This window comes from Schistocerca piceifrons, chromosome X (assembly GCF_021461385.2).
Source record: "Schistocerca piceifrons isolate TAMUIC-IGC-003096 chromosome X, iqSchPice1.1, whole genome shotgun sequence".
NCBI lineage: Eukaryota > Metazoa > Arthropoda > Insecta > Orthoptera > Acrididae > Schistocerca > Schistocerca piceifrons.
In genome coordinates, this window is record NC_060149.1 from 309485889 (window position 1) to 309509663 (window position 23775).

The window sequence follows — 23775 nt, forward strand, 5'->3', positions numbered from 1 at the left end:
TGGCAGCTGCACGTCACACGAGTTGTGATGGAGATAAATCTAGTTGAGTGGAATCTCTGCATAAAGAAAAAAATAAGAAAAGTGTTTCGATTCGTGACTGGATGAAGAACAGACGTCATCTCGGTTGCTCAGCATCCTTGCTGAAATAATTTATAATGGAAGACCCAAGAAGTTCTTTCAGTTATCTTCGAATGTCACCAGAACTGTTCACGTTTCTTCTAAGCAGAGTTAATTATGCAATAAGGAGTAAAGATACTGTAATGCGCTGAAATTACGTATCATATTGCGTGCACTACAATCGAGAACACTCTGCGTGTTATAAGATGCGTTTTAGTTGGTGATCATGCTTTTTCATTAGTACCAATAATTATTACCATTAAGAGTAATTATTATTAACATTAACAGAAATAACTATTCGAAGCAGGGCGCATTAAGAAGTGGTTTGCAAACTACTCTCTTGAAGATAGATCTGTACAGTGGCAATATTTCAAAATTCTAACATATGTGAATGGGGATCACTGCTGCGACGTTATAAATAGATGAATACTGAATAAAGAATGCAGCTTCTTGATTTGTGTAGCCTCCCCTTCTGTCAACAATATTCCTTAACAAAGAGTCGGCCAACTCGAACGATGGGATTTTAGTCTAGTAGACGAGGGCATTGTGACATATAGAACTACTCGCTGGAATTTTTCCTAATTCAGTTGTATATGTGCTCCTAACCAAGTAAATTTTTCCCTACAGCTCAGACACTGTCAAACCACCTATGTTCTGATCGCACATGAAGGTCTCAGGCCGCGCGGGATTAGCCGAGCAGTCTAGGACGTTGCAGTCGTGGACTGTGCGGCTGGTCCCGGCGGAGGTTCGCTCCTCCCTCGGGCATGGGTGTGTGTTCGTCCTTAGGATAATTTAGGTTACGTAGTGTGTAAGCTTAGGGACCGATGACCTTAGCAGTTAAGTCCCATAGGATTTCACACACATTTGAACATTTTTTAAGGTCTCAGGAGTAGCAATATGTTGCTTATTTTTGTAATCCGCATCACTGAAATCCCACAAACACCTATGCAAAGCATAGATATCCAAAAAGGGAACATTATTCTCTGTTCCCCACTTCATATTACAGTTTGTTTACACTCTACGAACACACATAACCTCAAAACTCATGCAACTAGTGTCGCCAAAGTTGGAACACGCCGAAAGTGTTTAGTTTCACCAACGAGTTGCGCAAACGCGCTGCGCGCATGTGCAGTGGCCGGTAGCATAGTTACCTGCAACATAGTGTCGTCGAGTAAACTAGGCTTTACACTATTTTTCTTCCTCGACGTACTGCCACTGATTCTCGTAGCTGTGGGCTGCACCGCTGGTTGCAACTCCGCTGGTGTGGTATGCGGAAGCTGACACCAAACGTGCCCTGTAACTGTGCAGGCCGCTGCTTGCATCTGTTGTCTGTGGCTGCCTGACGCTGCTCTGCACGTTGCACCGTCTCGTAGCATGAAGAATCGTGAAGTGATGGTTAATAACGCAATCTCATGGACCGCGCACACAACGTTAACTTTCATTCTCATTCCACTTTCGAACTTCCCATTCCTGCTTTATACCGATACTACAATCACGGTAGCAAAAGATTTGATTTTCCAGCATCAGATATTATAGTGGAAGTAAAGCTCAAAACCAGTTCAAAAATAATCCAAAGCCTACTCATCACGGTTCTCACGAAGTTCACTGGACCTTCACAGTTCACACTTATCACAGTCCTTACACAATTCCTTGTTCAATTACAGTTCACAGTTCTCGCTAGTAGCCGGCCGGTGTGGCCGTGCGGTTCTAGGCGCGTCAGTCTGGAACCGCGTGACCGGTACGGTCGCAGGTTCGAATCCTGCCTCGGGCATGGATGTGTGTGATGTCCTTAGGTTAGTTACGTTTAAGTAGTTCTAAGTTCTAGGGGACTGATGACCTCAGATGTTAAGTCCCATAGTGCTCAGAGCCATTTCTCGCTAGTAAAATGTAGCCTCATAATTCCAAAGCAATTAGACGTCAACGATTATCCCCGCAAGGGAGGCCATGTATGGCAAGTCGAAAAAGAGAGAGAGAGAGAGTGAGGGAGAGAGAGAGAGAAAAAAGGGACACATATACGTGCGTGTCACAAACCCTTCCACTCGAAAAATATCTCTCCTTCGTACCTCCTCTGTGTCACCACAGTTGACGTGTCACTGGTATCGTTTGTACTAAGATTTTAGCACACGCGAGTTGCCTATTTGCTTCCACCGCTCTGAGTGGAATGCATAAGTTCTACTAAATGTTCACCAATCTGCAATCTTCTACAGTTGATGTCCCCTGCACAGAAAACAGCGCGTAGCTCGTTAATCCGTTATCTTGAAGTTGTAACACTCTTAGCGAGGAACTATTATTTTAGAAATAATTAAATTTCCAATCAGTTTTTTATACGGGATGCACTCGCTTTTTATTGGCAGAACACTAAATTCCATTCCACTTTAGAGTCACAAATAATTTCTATTCTGTAATTACAACTACCACATTTCCAAACTAGACATTGCAAATTAAGTTTTAACTGATATCGCAGCAAATGACATGTCTGTCCTCCGACACTGCCTAAGCAGCTCTCATCTTATAGCCGAACCACTTCGCCCGCCATCCAAGTCAGGCGCGATCCGAAGATCACCGAAGTGCTTCGTCTGCCTTTTCGTTTAGTGGTTGTTTATTATTCTGATGGTTAATAATACCTGTAAAATAATAGAATGATATCACATTATTGATAGATGCTTTAATGCGAAATGTAAGGAAATACGCTATTTAGTTTGTCTAATATTAATAACAGAAGTTTATCATTTTGGCGCGCAACGTCCGAATGCGGCAACCAATCGCGGAGAAGGACCACAATTTAGGCGGTCTTTCTTACGATACCCGTACCGAACAAACCATCTGTAATCGGTACCTCACACCACATTACGTCATCATGCCACTGCTACCTTCTCAACTGCTCTAAGAAGAGCTTCTTATAGCTGAATATGACGGCTGTAAAGCCAGCAATATTACACCTAGCCCAAGGGCCATCTAAACACTTGAGCCTACCATTCTATCTCCAGTAGAACCCGAGGTATGAGCACCGGAAAAATCCCGTTTTTATGCTAAATGTTTTGGAACATATTAGGCAGCGTATGCTGTCGCATGCGAACCGATGTTGTGGTCTTCAGTCCTGAGACTGGTTTGATGCAGCTCTCCATGCTACTCTATCCCGTGCAAGTTTCTTCATCTCCCTCTACCTACTGCAACCTACATCCTTCTGAATCTGCTTAGTGTAATCATCTCTTGGTCTCCCTCTACGGTTTTTACCCTCCATGCTGCCCTCCAATACTAAATTGGTGATCCTTTGATGCCTCAGAACATTTCCTACCAACCGATCCCTTCTTCTAGTCAAGTTGTGCCTCAAACTCCTCTTCTTCAAAAATGTTCAAATGTGTGTGAAATCTTATGGGACTTAACTGCTAAGGTCATCAGTCCCTAAGCTTACACACTACTTAACCTAAATTATCCTAAGGACAAACACACACACCCATGCCCGAAGGAGGACTCACACCTCCGCCGGGACCAGCCGCACAGTCCATGACTGAAGCGCCCCAGACCGCTCGGCTAAACACGCGCGGCAACTCCTCCCTAATCCTATTCAATACCTCCTCATTAGTTATGTGATCTACCCATCTAATCTTCAGCATTCTTCTGTAGCACTACATTTCGAAAGCTTCTATTCTCTTCTTGTCCCAACTATTTATCGTCCGTGTTTCACTTCCATACATGGCTACACTCCATACAAATACTTTCAGAAACGCTTTCCTTGCCATTGCCAGTCTACATTTTATATCCTCTCTACTTCGACCATCATCAGTTATTTTGCTCCCCAAATAGCAAAACTCCTTTGCTACTTTAAGTGTATCATTTCCTAATCTAATTCCCTCAGCATCACCCGACTTAATTCGATTACGTTCCATTATCGTAGTTTTGCTTCTGTTGATGTTCATCTTATATGCTCCTTTCAAGACATTGTCCATTCTGTTCAGCTGCTGTTCCAAGTCTTTTGCTGTCTCTCACATAATTACAATGTCATCGGCGAACCTCGAAGTTCTTATTTGTTCTCCATGGATTTTAGTACCTACTCCGAATTTCTCTTTTGTTTCCTTTACTGCTTGCTCAATATACAGATTGAATATCATCGGGGAGAGGCTACAACCCTGTCTCACTCCCTCCCCAACCACTGCTTCCCTTTCATGTCCCTGGACTCTTATAACTGCCATCTGGTTTCTGTACAAATTGTAAATAGCCTTTTGCTCCCTGTATTTTACCCCTGCCAGCTTTAGAATTTGAAAGAGAGTATTCTAGTCAACAGTGTCAAAAGCTTTCTCTAAGTCTACAAATGCTAGGATCGTATATTTGCCTTTCCTTAATCTATTTTCTAAGATAAGTCATAGGGTCAGTATTGCCTCACGTGTTCCAACATTTCTACGGAATCCAAACTGATCTTCCCCGAGGTCGGCTTCTACCAGTTTTTCCATTCGTCTGTAAAGAATTAGCGTTAGTATTTTGCAGCTGTGACTTATTAAACTGATAGTTCGGTAATTTTCACATCTGTCTACACCTGCTTTCTTTGGGATTGGAATTATTATATTCTTCTTTAAGTCTGAGGGAATTTCGCCTGTCTCATACATCTTGCTCACCAGATGGTAGTTTTGTCAGGACTGGCTCTCCCAAGGCTGTCAGTAGTTCTAATGGAATGTTGTCTACTCCCGGGGCCTTGTTTCGACCCAGGTCTTTCAGTGCTCTGTCAAACTCTTCACGCAGTATCATACCTCCCATTTCATCATCATCATCTCTGTCCTCTTCCATTTCCATAATATTGTCCTCAAGAACACCGTCCTTGTATAGACCCTCTATATACTCCTTCCACCTTTCTGCTTTCCCTTCTTTGCTTAGACCTGGGTTTCCATCTGAGCTCTTGATATTCATAGAAGTGGTTCTCTTTTCTCCAAAGGTCTCTTTAATTTTTCTGTAGGCTGTATCTACACTGCTGGCCACCGTAAATGCAACACCAAGAAAGACAAGAGGTAGCGCAACAAAATTTATTTTGTAGATAACATGTTGACCAAGTATCAAATGATTACGTTTACAGACGTCTGTGACATGTGGTTCCTTCCAGAATCAGTAGCCAGAGTAGCCGCCATTGTTGGAGATCACCGCTGCCACACGTCTCGGCATTGAGTCAAAGAGACGTTGGATGTGTTCCTGGGGTACAGCAGCCCAAGCAGCTTCCACACGTTGCCAAAGATCATCTGGTGTGGCAGCTGGGGATGTAATCTGGGTCACTCGTTGAGCAACCATGGACCACATGTTTTCTATCGGCGAAAGATCCGGAGAGCGAGCCGGCCAGGGAAGCAATTCAATCTGGTTATTGACGAAGAACCTTTGGACAATGCGTGGCACGTGTGGTCGCGCATTATCCTGTTGAAATATGGCTGTGGCCGAGCCCTGAAGGTAAGGAAGGACAACTGGCTCCAGCACCTCGGATATGTAGCGCCGGCTATTTAAAGTACCGGCAATGCGTACTAGAGGCGTGCGAGAGTAATATCCAATACCGCCCCATACCATAATACCCGGTGCAAGACCAGTGTGGCGGTGCATAATGCAGCTGTCCAGCATTCTCTCTCCACGGTGTCTCCACACTCGAATCCGACCATCGTGGTGCTGCAGACAGAAGCGTGCCTCGTCAGTAAAGACAACGTCATTCCATTCTGCCGTCCACATCCGTCTGTCATCACACCATTGGCGACGGAGACGTCTGTGGTTCTGCGTCAATGGTAGACGAAGCAATGGGCGTCTTGCGGACAGACCACTCTGCTGTAAACGGCGTCGAATGGTACGCGCAGACACTGGATGATGCGTTACAGACGCAATGTGCTGTGCTATGGTTCGGGATGTCACTGGGCGATCCGTCACTGCCATGCGCACAATTTGCCTATTAGCATGTGCAGTGGTGCACCGAGGTGAATGCGATCGACCACGTCGGTCCGTCGTACCCTCCTGCATCCAACGGTCACATATCCGCATTACAGTTGTTTGGTTTCGTCCAACACGACTAGCGATTTCTCTGCATGATAATCCACAATCTCGGTAACCCACTATCCTTCCTCTGTCGAACTCGGATACTTGATCAAAAGATGTTCGCTGTTGTCTACGAGGCATAACTGATCGTCTTGTGAAACAACCACAAGGTAAACACACGTGCCGAACGTACACTCGTCGAAATCGCCAAGCCTTAAATGGCGCTATGAGATGGCGCCACAGGCGCGCGTGATGTGCGTCTGCGTTGAAATTCTAATCAGTTGCATATCTCATCGCTGCAAACTCATGGTGTAAATTTCACTTGATTCGGATGCTTCCTTCAGGGTGTTGCATTTACGGTGGCCAGCAGTGTATCTTACCCCTAGTGAGATAAGCCTCTACATCCTTACATTTGTCCTCTAGCCATCCCTGCTTAGCCATTTTGCACTTCCTGTCGATCTCATTTTTGAGACGTTTGTATTCCTTTTTGCCTGCTTCATTTACTGCATTTTTATATTTTCTGCTTTCATCAATTAAATTCAATATTTCTTCTGTTACCCAAGGATTTCTACTAGCCGTCGTCTTTTTACCTACTTGATCCTCTGCTGCCGATATAGGGGCCATAAGATCAGTGCATGAAATATTTGAGTAGTAAGGCCTTGTCACACAGACTGGTACAGCTCCACTCACAAATAAACTAGGAAAGAGCGTGAGAAATAACAAGGTGTATTCTCATCATGGCTCGCACAATATACACTGATGGAAAAAATCGCAGCACCAAGAAGGAGTTGTGCGACATAAACGAAAGTTGTTAGGAGTGTTTCTAGATCTGAAAGATGATCTCTCTTCAGATTTCGCACAAGAGTGGCGCTAGTAGCGCCACTGTGAGGATTCAAATCGTGTTTGCTTTAAATAAACGCTGTAACGGTCGTGAGCGTTAGTTACCTTAGAGATTTGACGAGGTGGGTTGATGTTAGTCAGGAATGCCGAAAAGGCGACAAAGACGCCATTATCAACACATCGAGTTTGAACGATGTCCTGTAATAGGGCTACGAGATGCTGGATATTCCTTCTGGATACTGCTGAAGGACGTGGCAGGAATGTAGCCACTGTACATGACTGGTGGCAGCGGTGGTCACGAGAATGTACGGTGGCAAGAAGGCCAGGCTCCACGGCCATTTGGCACTGCCGAGAGAGAAGATTATCGTGTTCGGCGTATGGCTCTGGCGCATCTTACTGTAGCTGCAGCAGCAGCCTGAACAGCAGTTGGCACCACAGTGACACAGCGAACTGTCACAAACCGGTTACTAGGAGGACAGCTTCGAGCCAGACGCCTTGTAGCGTGCGCTCTACTCACCACAAACCTCCGCCATTTCTGACTTCAGTGGTGTCAAGCAAGAGCTCACTGGAGGGCATGTCGGAGGTCTGTTGTGTTTTCAGATGAAATCTGGTTCTGCCTCGGTGCCAGTTAAGGCCGTGTGTTGGTTAGGACAAGGACAGTTGAGGGCCTGCAACCTATCTGCCTGCGCACTAGACACAATGGACTTTCATCTCGAATTATGGTCGGTGGTGCGATTTCATATGACACTCTCGTGGTTATCCCACTCACTCTGACTGCAAAATTTTATGTCAGTCTGATGATTAGACCTGTTGTGCTGCTATTCTTGAACAGCATTCCAGGAGGTGTTTATCTAACACAATAACGCTAGCCGAAACACAGCTGCTGTAACCCAAGATGCTCTACAGAGTGTCGTCATGTTGCCTTGACGTACTCAATCAGCAGACCTGTCTCCAGTCGAGCATTTATGGGATATCATCGGACGATAGCTCCAGCGTCATCCACAACCAGCATTAATCTTCCCTGTGTTGAAGGACCAAGTGCAACAGGCATGGAACTCCATCCCACAAACTGACATCAGACACCAGTAAAACACAATGCATGCATGTTTGCATACTTGCGTTTAACATTCTGGCGGTTACAACGGTTATTAATGTACCAGCATTTCACATTTGCAATGGCATATCTAACGCTTACTTTAACCTGTGATCTTGCAATGTTATTCACTAAAATTGTTACCTAGACAAATGTATTCCCGGAATTTAAAAATTTTTTTGGTGTTGAAATTTTTATTTTGTCAGTGTACATAGGCTCTGTGTAAATGGCATGCTTTAGTAACCTTGATCTGTTGCCTTCTGCCGTGTTCTTCGTTTTATTTGCATACAGAAATTTCCTGGCTCACCTAATCTACTCGTTGGGTTCGATGAGTACCCACTGCCTAGCAGTTACCGGAGACTGCAGACTACACTGAGAGAAAATCGCGTGTCGTACCGACAGCAGATGCAGATTTGCAATAAGCAGAAACGAAATTCGCATATAAATTAAAGGCTTCTTAGTGAGCAGTCTGGTGATGCATATCACTGGACTCAAATTGGAGAGGAATAGAGCTCAAGTCGTCATCTGACCACGTATATTTAGGTCTTCTCTAGATTCCATAAATTGAGTAACGCCAATACAAAGATCGTATCAGAGCTAATGCTCCATCTGTTATTGCTTAGTCATCTACTATGTGTTAAGCTCTAAACTTTCCATTTTTGAAGCTTCCTTTAAAGAACGCTTGAATTAGACATTTCATGCTCCTGGGAAGCGGCTTCCTGAAGACAGGAAGAGGTAGGTAGCGAATTTGAGGAGAGTACGTAAGTACACTACTGGCCATTAAAATTGCTACACCAAGAAGTAATGCAGATGATTAACGGATATTCATTGGACAAATATCTTCGTGCTGTAGCCATTTTAATGGCTAGTAGTGTAGCAATATAGATAGCTCAGTGTCTGCGCGTGCCACTTGCTTCAAGGTATATCATCTCACGCCATCACCCTCGTACACACTACGATAATGTACCACAAAACAATTCAAAGAAATTTACTAACTGTTTCTTCCCCACAGTAACTTGGATTCGCATCAGATTGTTAAAAGACGTTAGAGGATCAGTACATGTCGGGCCAATAATATTTATTGTGTTTTCTTTGTGATGTAGAACGGTAGTTAAATTCAGTGTCGAAATTAGAACTCGTTGACAGCCATTATGAAGAACATATCTTGAGGAAATTAGGACGGCACTGCGCTTTTGCAGAAATCAGCACGCCGCTTCGGAGCTACTGTCGTGGCCGTTGCCAGGACGACGTTACTTTCAACATTTCGGCTGCGTCTGCTGAAGACTAGCTTCCAAATAAGTCTCTATTGATACCTCGCTGTATATCTTCAGTTTCGTAGATCACGTATCTTTTTCTCATGGAGGAGTCCACCAGTAGCGCTGGTACTCATCAAGCTAATGACATGATACTCTAAAACTGTTCTACAAACTACTTACTAACATAGGTACTGCTTCACAGTTCTAAGATCCGACAGTTGGTCCCGTTGTTTCTAAAGTTAACTGTCCTCAGCGTTCTGAGAAAAATGGTGTGCCAAATGCAGTTACTAATTTTTCCTCTAAAAAGGTAGCACTTGCTTAACGCTGGAAGCGTTTCTAAACAGGTTCTCAGGGGATTCGGTAAGATGAATGGTAGTAGCCAAAGGTCGGCCGTCACTAGTGGTCGAATCTATAATCTGGTCTATACTTCCTGTTGAAAAAAAATTGTGGATGCTTATTTTGTTTCTTTAATTGATACAGAAATTATCAGGGTGAAGAAATAGATTATAAACGAAACAATATGTAGTAATAAGGATAGCAGTGGAAATTGCCGCAAGTTATAAACTTGGCAGAGCACAATCTTCAGCAATAATCACGAGTGTTAAGTTAGATTTAGACATGAATTTTTCCTACCTGAACTTGCTCAGTGCAATTACCAGGGTGGGATGTGAATAAAAGTTAGTGTGGGGAACCAAATGTTCTTGCCGAGTGGTGTCGCACATTTCGTGGAACACAGATATCGCGCAGACTACAAAGTTTGAAGTCTCTAACGACTTATTTCAGCTTTCTGTGGAAGCGCTGCCTTGTTTTGACTGCAAAAATTCCCCGCTTATGATAGAAACGTCTCCTGCGAGACTGACTGAGGTACTGCAGCATTTGAGACACTGCACCCATGTTCGGCAGGTGCGTTCCCAATTTAGTTGTTCCGGGCTTTTCATTAACCACATTACGATGATGCTGGGACTGTTTATTCGTAAAAGTCACCAGAGATTTCTTGTAGCAGTCTTCAATTAGACCTCGTCGTTTGCCGGATGGTTCCTTTGAAAGGGCGCCACCGACTTCCTTCCACATCCTTCCCTAAGTCCGATGGGACAGATGACCTCACCGTTTGGTCCCCTTACCCAAATCTATCACTCAACCATCCAACCAACCTAATCGTTAATAGGGACTATGGGACAATTAACTATTTCCTTCCAATTTTTTCTGCGGAAGCCTACTGTCAGTAATCTAATTAATCGTTTCCCGTACATATTCCGCACCAATGCAGAAGACAGAGCAGTGACGTCGGTTGCAGTTTGAGACGCGTGTCCAAATAATGTGTGCAATCAGCAGACGAGGAACTAATGAGTTCCCTGGGCCCTGCAGGAAAAGGAAAGCAAACGATAAGTTAGGGAACCTTAGTCACATGATTGCCACAACGTTATTCCAGTACAGGCAACGCCGTTCTCCAGCAATATGGAATTCGTGTTCCACAGATTATCATCCGACTGGCAATGTAAGGTATTCACTCAGTTTGATCAGAACGTTTCCAGGTTCAGCCTCAGCCACGAGAACAAAATCTGTAGTTCTTACGTGGTCGAATCCAGGAATATTTACGGAATGAATTTTATGAAACTATTCAGATTTTTTTTCAAACTGTACAGAGAATTATTTTATGCTTGAACTAGACATTCCTTATGTTTCGATTTAGCATCAATTGTAGCTCTCGTGCTTCGTAAAGTTCTGAGGTACAGTAAGAGGACTGAATAGTTTTCATTTCAAGCGATATGTGTACACTAGATTTTGTGATTCAGGTAAAGCATTCATATTATGAGCATTGGAAAATATCCACGTACAGTCGCTTGCAGAATACACGTCATCTGAGTCCAGTGACGCGATACGATGCACGTACCTTATTGTAGATAGATTGTGCAGCAAGAAGATTCCAGACGCAGCGCTGGACATGCTCTGTGTGATATCAGGCTGTGTATTCGATGGTATAAACTGCTGGCATAAGATATCAATACTATAGAAAGAATTTAGGGTAGTTCGAATTCGGTAAGATTCTAGGAGCCCATAAGTTAATGTTCCGTCAGAAGTTTCACAGAAGCTATGTTGTGCCAGAGTAAATTTTCAGCTTTGTTATTGAGAAGTGGACTCGTCAGGGATACACTAAATCTATTCATCACTGTGGCAGGTCTAACAAGGTAAGTAATCGTGACCAATGAACTCGATACTAGCTGCACAAACGGTGAAACATCCTAGCAAAATATTTCGGAGTTCAACTAGTAAAAGACCCATGTATCTGTTTAAGCAGCACTGGAATAATAATTAAAGAATGTCACCCTACACTATGTGATCAAAAGTATCCGGACACCCCCCCCCCCCATAAACATGCGCTTTTCTTATTAGTTGCATTGTGCTGCCACCTACAGCCAGGTACTCCATATCAGCGACTTCAGTAGTCATTAGACATCGTCAGAGACCAGAACGGGGCTCTTCGTGGTACTCAGGGACTTCGAGCGTGGTCAGGTGAATGGGGTGTCACTTGTCATACGTCTGCACGCAAGATTTCCACACTCCGAAACATCCCTAGGTCCACTATTCCCGATGTGATAGTAAATTGGAAACATCAAGGGACACGTACAGCACAAAAGCGTACAGGCCGACCTCGTCTGTTGACATATAGAGACCGCCGACAGTTGAAGAGGGTCGTAATATGTAATAGGCAGACATCTATCCAGACCATCACACAGGAATTCCAAACTGCAAGTGCTATGACAGCAGTTAGGCGTGAGGTGAGAAAACTTGGATTTCACGGTCGAGGGCCTGCTCATAAGCCACAAATCACGCCGGTAAATGCCAAACGACGCCTCGCTTGATGTAAGGAGCGTAAAAATTGGACGATTGAACAGTAGAAAAAAGTTGTGTAGAGTGACGAATTACGGTACAAAATGTGGCAATCCGATGGCAGGGTGTAGGTATGGTAATTGCCTAGTAAACTTCATCTGCCAGCGTGTGTACTGCAAACAGTAAAATTCGGAGGCGGTAGTGTTATGGTGAGGTCCTGTTTTTCATGGAGGGGGCTTGCACCCCTTGTTGTTTTGTGTGGCTCTATCACAGCACAGGCCTACATTGACAATTTAGCACCTTCTTGCTTCCCACTGTTGGAGAGCAGTTCGGGGACGATGATTGCATCTTTCAACACGATCGAGCACCTGTTCATAATGCACGGCCTGTGGCGGAGTCGTTATACGACAATAACATCCTTGTAATGGACTGGCCTGCACATAGTCCTGAGCTGAATCCCATAGAACAACTTTAGGATGTTTTGGAACGCCGACTCTATGCCAGGCCTCAACGACCGACATCGATACCTCTCCTCAGTGCAGCACTCCGTGAAAAATGGGCTGCCATTCCCCAAGAAACCTTCCAGCACCTGATTGAACGTATGCCTGCGAGAGTGGAAGCTGTCATCAAGGCTAAGGATGGGCCAACACCATACTGAATTCCAGCATTACCGATGGAGTGCGCTACGAACTTGCAAGTCATTTTCAGCCAGGTGTCCGGATACTTTCGATCACATAGTGTATATATGTGCCTGCACTCAGACATGTGGACAGCTGGTGGATGCTTGCAGAATGGTATTTAGCTGAGTAAGTAAGTTGTGGTGGCATAAAGTTACATCAGGAATTCGGAACGGTTTCTTCAGAATAGATTCGTACAGTTTTGATCGATGGCAAACTGAAGGCAAGTAGTCAAGAAAACATTTGACACAATAACATACTAGTATGTAACATCACCTTGAAAACGAACCTTTTGCGTATCAGCATGACACTCCCGCTCTACACATTAAGTTAGGACAAAAGGTGCCATCAAGTGGATTTGCTGTACAAAGCCCTAACCTGAAAGACGCTGGACGTCTTGAAGATATCGTCCAATCAGTACACTGGTTTCGCGCCAGATACATTCGCTCAGTAGCCCGACTAGAACGAGTCACTACGTCTCTTGACGAGAGGAAACTAATTACTTCTCAGTATATCGTAAATTAGTGGAAAATTATATTAATAATAGCGACAGAAGATAATTGACATTGTCACATTGAAAGGTCTTTGTTGGATTCCTTTCATGTTAATTTCTTAAATCTGTTGTCATTTACGGCATAAATTCCGCTTCTAAATTTACTGTGGTGTTTCTGACTCTATCTGGGAGGAGACTGAGCAGTGGAACGTGTTACTTTTACGCATAATCAAGAACGATCTGTCACACTATTACACTTTAAAACACTGTTTATATGTAATTCATGTCACACAGTCTCATACGGAACCTACATCTGCTTTCTTTTATATACTGTATGTGATAAGATATTGTCGTCCCCCTTCCCTTCTGTGTGAAAGAATGAATGAGCAAATGTATTTCTAGTTGCTTGCTTGATTGTAGCAGACAAGCCTGTCTGCTAGAGAACAGTAGGACCAACGTCGGAACAGGTAGCTACGGTTTCTAAAAGCAAAGAGGTTTCTATTCTTGGTATGGTCCTGTCCGTCCCTTGTCGTGTTGGTATAGGAAGCTGCCTCTGTGGTCACTTCCGTTTTGTATCTGTGAAGCACCTTCTGCTAAGTCCGTAGGACATTTTATAAGTTCAGCCTAACTGAAAATTTAATCACCTTTATTTCTGGTTTAGATGTAAAATATCTTATGTTATCTTAAATTGCAACGCAGTGTAATTCGAGTGTGAAGTTCAGAATATCTTCCAGTAGTTGCTTTGTCACTACTTTGTGAGTAAAGAGGAACCACGTGTTGATGATCCGTAACTCTAACTAAGATCATCAGTCTTAAATGCGAATATGTGTGAGATTATAACGTCTCGTCTTGACAATATTTTTCAATATAGCAACTTTTCTTTATGTTCAACCCACGTGGGGTGTACTTTGTGAGACCAGTGAGACAAGTGCTTATAAAATTGTTTGACCTATCAGGTTAATAGTAAGACGATAGTAACCAGTTAGAGGTTTTTCTTTTGTCAATTGCGTTTCGATGTAATTTATTTTAATTATCAAAATTATTGTGGAGTTACACTCTTTGTGTAAGCCAAGTTGACCACGTGAAGCATGTGGTGTAATCATCAAAGTAGCCCTCAGCTATTCTTTTCGGGAAGATTTCACAGAGAGTTAGTATGAATTTAGTATACCAGTGTGTGGTAATTTCATGACGGACAGGATTGCGCTACGAACGTAACTTCTTTGGGTGAAAATTGAATCAGTTGGTTGTGGTTAATTTCCTCTTGCATATGTTTCAACGTTCTTCGTGTGTTATTTTATGAATGCGGTGTTGTATGCAGTCTCCCAATCTTGGCTCCATATTTGATGTGTTTTGTAAGATTACAAACTCACATTTTCACAATCCTAAATAAGGCACCAGTTTAGTTACGAAACAAGTTTAATATGTTGAAATTTTAACGGAAGAATGATCAATGTTGAAATAAATGTCCAAATATAAACTGATTTATTTCTTTTTATTTAAATTCTCTTTATATATAATCACCGGTTGTCGTAAGATGACTATTAAAAGATTATAATTAATGTTAATCTGGTTGGGAATTTGGTAAGCTAGACTGGATACCTGGTGAAACAGTTGCTCAGTAATGCAAGGTTAACTTCCCCAGATAGCTCACAGCTTTTAACCCGCTTTTATTGTCTTGAATATCAGCACCGCTTTCAGAACAACTTAATGCATCAACATTATAACATGACTGATGACCTTGGAACGAACAGTTACGGGCATGCGAAAACTTCTTGAGACAGTGTATTTGGAAGACTCTCTTCATCAGTCTAACACAAATTTGCAACTAGGTGAATCACACAGGCTCCATAGACTCAATAATGAAATAGAGATCATCATTAAGCAGCTCACTTTAGTTGAAATCCTATTCAGTAGAGACTCAAAGTGAAGCAACTGATGTTCTAACCACAGTGGCTAGCTGTCTGACATATTGCACTGCCTTGCCGGAAGATTCCACTCTCATAAAAGTGGTAAGCGTCGAGGGGCTGATGATAAAATCAGTAGTGTGAACCTTCCACGTGGATGAAAAGTGCCAGAGCACATCAAAGGAATATTAGACATTACTTACACAGGGCGTGGACAAAGTATGGAATAATCACAAGTACACATTACCATGCCTAGAAGTATCCGCCGCCTGTCCCTGCCCCCGCCACCCCTGTGAGACGGCCAGTGGGGGTAGACGCCGCCACCCAGACGTCCACCACCTCGCCCCCTGCAACAATGCAGGCGGCGTCGCGCACGGATATCGACGTCGGGACGCCTGCGCTGCCTCCTCCTGTGAAGACAGACGCGGACGAAACATCTGGGGACGAGATGCCGACCGCTTCTTCGCAAGATGAGGAAGTGGCAACCGACGAAGAGCTGCCCCTTCCGCTCCCAGATGAGCGGAGTGTGCAGCCCTTCCCGAAGAAGATCGTGGCGTCGTTAAGGGACGGGACGCACCCTCAAGGGGGCCACCCGTACCCCTTCACGCCGCCGCATGCCAAGCCTCCCCTCCCTCATCAAGCCGGCCGGTGTGGCCGTGCGGTTCTAGGCGCTTCAGTCTGGAACCGTGCGACCGCTACGGTCGCAGGTTCGAATACTGCCTCGGGCATGGATGTCTGTGATGTCCTTAGATTAGTTAGGTGTAAGTAGTTCTAAGTTCTGGGGGACTGATGACCACAGATGTTAAGTCCCATAGTGCTCAGAGCCATTTGAACCATCCCTCATCAACCGTGCGACCTGCGCCACACGCGTGGCATGTTGCGCGAGGCAGTGACGGGGAAAGAGCTGCGATTTCTGAATAGCCGCCCATCTTCACCCCCTCTGACTGGGAACATATTTACTAGGCCAGAGAGAAGTGGGTGAATGAGGAGTGGCGCTTCGGCAGGCGTCAGCCTGCCCCAGAAGATCTTCCTGCAATCAACTACTTCCCTAATTTAAACAAAGCAAGTAGCCCGAAGCCAGTTCGATCAAGAGGCCACACACACCAACAGCGTAGATCAAGGAGGAACAGCAGCGACGCTGCTTAAACTTCTGCATCTCCGGACTTAGGCAGTCCGTGACCTAGCGAGACGAGACGTGTCAGAAAACCGTCGGCATCCATAACAGCTTCCAATCGTCTTGTAATAGATAAACACAGGTCCTGTATGGTTGTCAAGAAAATCTGATACCATTCTTCTTGCAGAATAGTGGCAAGTTCAGGTAACAATGATGGAGATGTATAGCGATCACACACCCTCTAGGAAGTAGATCAAAAACCTCTTTAATATTGAGATCTGGTGACTGGCGGCCAAGGGAAATGCGACAATTCATCCTCGTGCTCACAAAACCAGTCCTGGACGATGTGATGTGTGTGAACAGGAGCCCTGTCGCCTTGGAATGCAGCATCACCACTGGGAACAACCATTGTTCCATGGGATGGACCTGATCAGCCAAATCGTTGCATAATCCTTGGCAGTAATGCGACCTTGCAGAGCAACCATGGGGCCCATGAAACACCACGATTGGCAGTCCAAATCATCACCGAAACGCGGCCATGTATCTTAGTACATAAACCCTGCCAGAAATTGGAAAAAGTGTGAAACAAGACTTACTCGACCAAATGACGTTCTTCCATTGCTTCATAGTCCAGGTTTTCCTATTACGAGCACTTGCATCACTGATGAGTAATTTTGGGATTTCAGCTCGCCCTTCGTTTCCAGCTTTTGGAACTCCCTTAGCATTACTTTTATGCTGACAATGTTGGTGAGTGCGACATTCAATTCTGCAGTGACTTTTGCATCTCTCGTTCTTATTTTTCGTCACCATCTTCTTCAATGACTGTCCGTCACGATCATTCAACACACCCATTCCTCCGCGTTGTAACTTAGCGGATGATGTATTTAACTTCTCCCTGTATGCGATATAAATCTTAGATATGATGCCTCATGAAACACCAAACCCTTCAGCTACCTTGGTTACGGGGGCATCCCATACGAGCACCAACGATTTGCATCACTTAGTCCGACATAATACACAGACAGTTACACAGAACACTGTTCTTACTGCGACTGTCACTTTAGACGTATTGGAGACATTGCACAGGTACTGTTCATGGTCAAATAAAACAGTGCAACTTATAAGATTGTCTAGCATCTGCATTTGTGTTCAAGCATAAATTTCTCGCAGTGTTTCCCTATATTTGTCCAGTCCCTGTAAAATATGAACATCGTAATGGTACTCAACTGCGTGAAGCCGGTTTACATCTTCATCGTTCTGTTCATGCATATGAAAGAAATTTCCTTCAATTCTGGCTGATTGTATTTCAGTGCACAACGCGTGGTGCATAATGTGCAGAAAATCTGACTGCTTCCTAGGCAAAGTGTTATTTGGTTACTTCTTCTGAAGAATTAAGTACACTGCACTCCCCCTTGGAGTGACATAAAATCACTAGAGATTATCTCTTGCTTGTAGATTCACCCAGCTGGGTCTGAAATAGGGAAGGCCCTTTGTGGCGTTTCATGTGAAACCAAATGTTTTACTCCCAACGTCTGTCAACAAAAACCAAGGGTGCATTTATGTTGTTCTGTCCACACTTGCACGGGGGATAATTTGAAGGCAGTCTAGCTTTTTAATGGGGAACCAGAGGTTGCTTACAAACAAAACGAGATGACACTATTTTTTTCCATCAGAATTTGGCGCTGTGTGTGTTCGTATTACTGGATTGTGATAGAAGTGCGGACACTAAACGTGGCAGTCGGCAGCGAGCGTAAACAGACAGGAAGTTGCTTCCCCCGAGGGGTGTGGAGCGATGCGGGGGAACCAGCCCCACTTCCCAGGGGGCCAGCGTCCTTGTTCTCTGCTCCCACGAAAGTAGAACTGACGAGTTACAGGACCCGCCAATACCTACTGATGTTAAGTTCGTACTCGAATGTCATGGCCCAGAATTGGCCTCTTATTATTTCAGAATAAAAAGAAAACGAGCTACGTACAACACAAAGCGTAAGCGGTGCTATCAAAGCATTTGGTAACAGCTAAGGGCAATTACTTGCTGAGGTTGGCAGCGCCGTAAATATTGTAGTTCCAAGGAGGCTAAAATATTAGAACCTCCTTGGTTAGTTTAGTTCCGACCTCCACTGGTATCTTTAGGAACCATGTTCCCAAGCACCCGCACCTAAAAGTGCCACGTTAGTGTCCGCATTAGTACAGATGGCGGGATTGTTACTCATGTTGTTGTTGTTGTTTTTAATAGTAACTAATGTGGTGAGGAATGATACGAAAGACCTAAAACATCGGGGTTCCAAATTTACGAAAACCAGACTACCACAGCACCACTTAATTGTGGATGCTGAACGACCGGATAGGCGACGTGATGTTGACACGCTCTGTTTCCTTTATAGGCTTCTTAGACACTGGTGTCCTAAACATCGATCCCCATATACCAAATACCTAAGATCATTCCTATAACTGAAATACTAGATCGGTTACGCACAGAATCTTGGCTGTAACTATGCACAACACCAAATCTTTGCCTTCATTACAGCCTTACGCAAACCAACTCTGCATTCAAGAAGAGATTAAAGCTTTCTCATATCGGCGTAGCTTCCCTTCCGGGGACAGGGGAGCAAAGGTCATTATTTTGTCAGGGGTGGCGGGAGGGAAAGCGACACTTCGTGGGCGATGGAATGGGTTCTTACGTGGCTCAGTGGGTGAGGTGTGAGAGGAACGTTGGTGCTTCCTCTAACAGTCGTTTATTGAGACACAAGACACTTTAAACAAAGTAATACAATGTGTTTTAACTCGCTCAATTCCTCGCGGCTGCAGAGCGGCGGAGTCATAGCGTACAGATTCTAGTGACGGCTCGTGTTGCAACGGCGCGGCGGCGGCGGCGGCGGCGGCGGCGTAGTCTTCCATTGGGTGCAGTGCCCGTCACACTGCGGCGGCGGCGCGATCTTCTCCTTGTGAATTCGCTGCCGGCTGTTGTGGCCGAGCGGTTCTAGGCGCTTCAGTCCAGAACTGCGCTACTACTACGGTCCCAGGTTCGAATCCTGCCTCGGGCATGGATGTTTGTGATGTCCTTAGGTTAGTTAGGTTTAAGTAGTTCTAAGTTATAGGGGACTGATGACCTCAGCTGTTACATCCCACAGTGCTCAGAGCCATTTTTGTGAATTCGCCCATTGCGTCATTAACAAGCGGCCACGGCGTGGCGCAGAGTACTCCGTCCCGGTATCGAACCAGCGACCCTCAAGTTCGGCGTCTTCTGGGGGAGTTCATCAACCTTTAGGTTCCCCGGTGACTCATTTGGTGAGGCCGTAGTCCCTTCGTCCTCACCAACCACCTGGGTAAGTACCACACGAACTTCTTTCTGGTAACATCTGGAATGGCATCTTCTGCGTTGCCCTATTGTCGCGACATCATCTGTCGAGCAGCGTAGCGGCTAAGTTGTTGGAGCGAAGTATGACATCTGCTGAGTGACCGTTGGTCCGTCCGTGCAAGCGACATTCCTTCGTGTCTTCTTTCTCCCGTCGAAGGACCTCCTCACAGGACCGCCTCACGCCACGTTGTTGGAGGCATTTATTCGGTGTTTTTGCCAATGTCGCGAAGTTTCTAGGGCGGCGACTGACTCTTCGGTCGTTGATCTATGCTTCTCACATTGGGCAGGAACGTGACCAATGGCGACACATGTGCAGGCTTTCCTTGTTAGACTGCTGCCGCTTCCGAATATTGTGGCTGAACGTGTCAGTCTTTACGATGTTCACTTAACCTATAATTAGTCTTTACGTATTTTCCTGATTTGAACATCCATAAATAACACAAGTATTATACACCCTACACATCCCAGAGGTTTTAGTTCCGTCGAACAGTGAACCAGTATCTCTTTCATTGTCAACACTATCCATGTTTTTCTCATGTCTATCAGTTAACTTCTTTCTATCGCATCTGGTAGCCTTACAATATTAATTTTCGCTCTTCCTTTGAGAAATTAAGCTTTCCACATTTGATTCCTTCAGTACTCCTACCATATATTTGTTCATGTCATTACCCAAACGCGACATTCAATTTGCTTAGCACAAAAAAAAATGGCTCTGAGCACTATGGGACTTAGCATCTGAGGTCATCAGTCCCCTAGAACTTAGAACTACTTAGACCTAACTAACCTAAGGACATAACACACATCCATGCCCGAGGCAGGATTCGAACCTGCGACTGTAGCAGTCTCGCGGTTCCGGACTGAAGCGCCTAGAACGGCACGGCCGCCGCGGCCGGCTGCTTAGCACAGTCTTACCAAGAATTACATTTAAATTCAATATATTCATAACTATATAAATAATAATAATAATAATAATAATAATAATAATAATAATAAACCCCGTGGAGTCCCGGGAAAAGAATAGGCCTCCGGTATGTTCTGCCAGTCGTAAAAGGCGACGAAAAGAACAAACCACTAATAGGGCTAACCCCCCTTTTAGTGTGAGTAGTTGGTTCAGGACAACTAATGAAGCCTCGGACATGCGCTGTCATGGTCGGGGACGACGCTTGAACCCTATGCCCGTCCACAATGGTAACGACACTGCTAGCCACACGGAAAATAATTTAAATCCAAATAGAGGTGTTTTTCAGGATATGCTTCCTGCAACCACTCTAGAAGGAAAACAAAGACAGAGGATGAGATAGTCAGATGAAGTTAACCGACGCCTCATGTTCTGTTATTACCAAGCAACAAACTTAGGAACCAACACAACTGGATACAGATCACAAGTATACACAACATGTATTACCAGATACCCAGAATTAAAATTTTTAACAGAACAACGACTAGCCGATCAGATCCGTGTAATAATAAAAAATAACAGGATACCCCAGTCAGAATTAGAAAACCTCAAACAAGTACAACAAATACTGGAACAAAATAATGTGCAATCAGAAGAAGAAGAATATACAGTAATGGACTCAAACATCCCAGAGCAAACAAACAAAGAACAACACGCATCAATTAAACAATCAGAGGAAAATGAAATCTTAAGACAGCCACCAGAACAAGCACAAATAGAGCACGAAGTGATACGCATGTTAGATATAGAATACAAAGACACAAATACAGACATTAGACCATTCTTGCATAGACCACCAAATAAACCACAGGTCGAAACAATAATAACAACAATAACAACTATCAACACAATCATACACAACAACATAAATGAAAATACAACTATGGAAGAGTTACAGCTACTGGTTTATATAGGAGCACTCAATACACTAAATATACACACTAAGCAGAGATCAAAACAAACCAACACACAGAAGAAACCCACAAAACCAGCATGGCAACACAGGCTACAGATCAGAATAGAAAAATTGAGAGAAGACATCGGACAGCTAACACAATTTATAAGAAATGAAATATCAGACAAAAAGGTCAGAAAAAAACGAAAAAGGTGAGGTAAAATCTCACAACAAGAAGCGATAGAGCAATTAGATGAAAAGAAGCAGAAATTACAAGCATTGGCCAAACGACTTAGGAGGTACAAAAAAAGTGAAAATAGAAGGAAACAAAACCAAACATTCAACACAAACCAAAAGAAATTTTACTAGGCAATAGATAACACACACATTAAAATAGACAATCCACCAAACATAACAGACATGGAACACTCCTGGAGCAACATATGGTCAAACCCGTTACAACATAACAGGCATGCACGGTGGATACAAGCAGAAACAGACACATACAAGATGATACCACAAATGCCTGAAGTGATAATTTTGCAACATGAAGTCACCCAAGCAATTAATTCCACTCACAATTGGAAAGCCCCTGGAAAAGATAAAATAGCAAATTTCTGGCTAAAGAAGTTCACCTCAACACATTCACATCTAACTAAATTATTTAACAGTTACATTGCAGACCCATACACATTCCCTGATACACTTACACATGGAATAACTTATCTGAAACCTAAAGATCAAGCAGACACAGCAAACCCAGCTAAATATCGCCCCATAACATACCTACATGATTCAGTTGGTTGTACTGCTACAAAAATCACGCAACTAATACCCAAACGAAATTTTACTCAAATATATAAATTATTTGCCTACCTACGGGTGATGTCGGATAGCGTTCGTGAACAATTTTGAACTTGAAAAGAGAAGGGACGAATCTATTCCAAGAAATGCCTATTTGTTGTGGTTGCCTTTGTTTAAATATTTGAAATACTGTCAAGACACAGTAGATGTTTAATTTTACAATTTTCCTTCTACAGGATAAATGGAAACATGATCCCTTTGGGGCAGAAAAGGATAAGGATGGAAACATATATGCTCGAGGCTCACAAGATATGAAGTGTGTGGGAATACAGTATCTGGAAGCAATTCGCAGACTGAAGAAAAAAAATGTCAGACTTCTGAGAACTATACACGTGTCATTTGTTCCAGGTAAGGTAATAGTGCTCTCTCTCTCTCTCTCTCTCTCTCTCTCTCTCTCTCTCTCTGTTTGAAGAAGAAAACAATAAAACAAATATTTGTCAATGCCGCACATTTTCAGAATAGAGACTTGACCGTGTATCTGTTGATTTCTTTCTAACGGTAAGTTGTTTTCCAGATGAAGAAATAGGAGGCATCGAAGGCATGAAGAAATTTGTAACTACTCTAGATTTTCTCTCACTCAATGTTGGGTTTGCTATGGATGAGGGCATGGCAAGCCCAAATGAGGAATACGTTTTGTTTTACGGAGAGAGAAGCATATGGCGTAAGTAAGGCTTTTTAATGTCAGCGTAAAATAATCTTCGAAATAATTCATAGAAAAACCACATATTAATTTACTTTGATGCTTAATGGTATAAGAGCAACTCTGTTGCTTAATTTAAACGTTATGTTGTACTTGTGATTTGAAATACGTTAAATTTCTTACGAATTGTAAGAGAGAAAAATAAAACGTCTAAAACCAGTTAAGTCCAGAGACAGGCGTTACGGAGAAAAATAATTTACATGTAGTAAAGTGTCCCTCATGCTCACTGTAATATGACCTTACCTGTATTTCACCGTCATCCCTCTGCTTCTTCGTCCGCTGACCACTTTATATCTCTACTTCTTCATCCTATTTCAGTGATAAAATGATATTAGCTCTTTTCTATAGGAATCAGAACATAGAGGACAATTTTTGCACCAGTTTAATGGCTCAGACAGGCAGAACAACCATAACATGGTGGCTGTAGTTAAACTTTCCCTATTTGAGTCAGTGTAGGTGGAAAACTACACTAAGGTGACAAAGGTCATGGGGTACCTCTTAACATCGTGTCGAACCTCCTTTTTTTCCCCGGCTTAGTGCAGCAAAAAATGTTTAGATGTGTGTGAATTCCTAAAGGACCAAACTGCTTAGGTCATCGGTCCCTAGACTTACATACTACTTAAACTAACTTATGCTAAGAACAAAACACACACACACCTGCCCGAGGGAGGACTCGAACTTCCGGCGGA

The 23775-nt window shown here is 43.7% G+C and overlaps 1 protein-coding gene across 1 annotated transcript in view; it reads left to right on the plus strand.

Moving 5' to 3' along the window:
- Positions 1–23775, plus strand: part of LOC124721490 (aminoacylase-1A) — a 106463-nt gene that overhangs the window by 37621 nt on the left and 45067 nt on the right. The window contains exons 3-4 of the mRNA XM_047246498.1: positions 22563–22734; positions 22901–23047. Of these exons, the coding sequence (XP_047102454.1) occupies positions 22563–22734; positions 22901–23047 (319 nt within the window). The remainder of the gene's footprint in view (positions 1–22562; positions 22735–22900; positions 23048–23775) is intronic.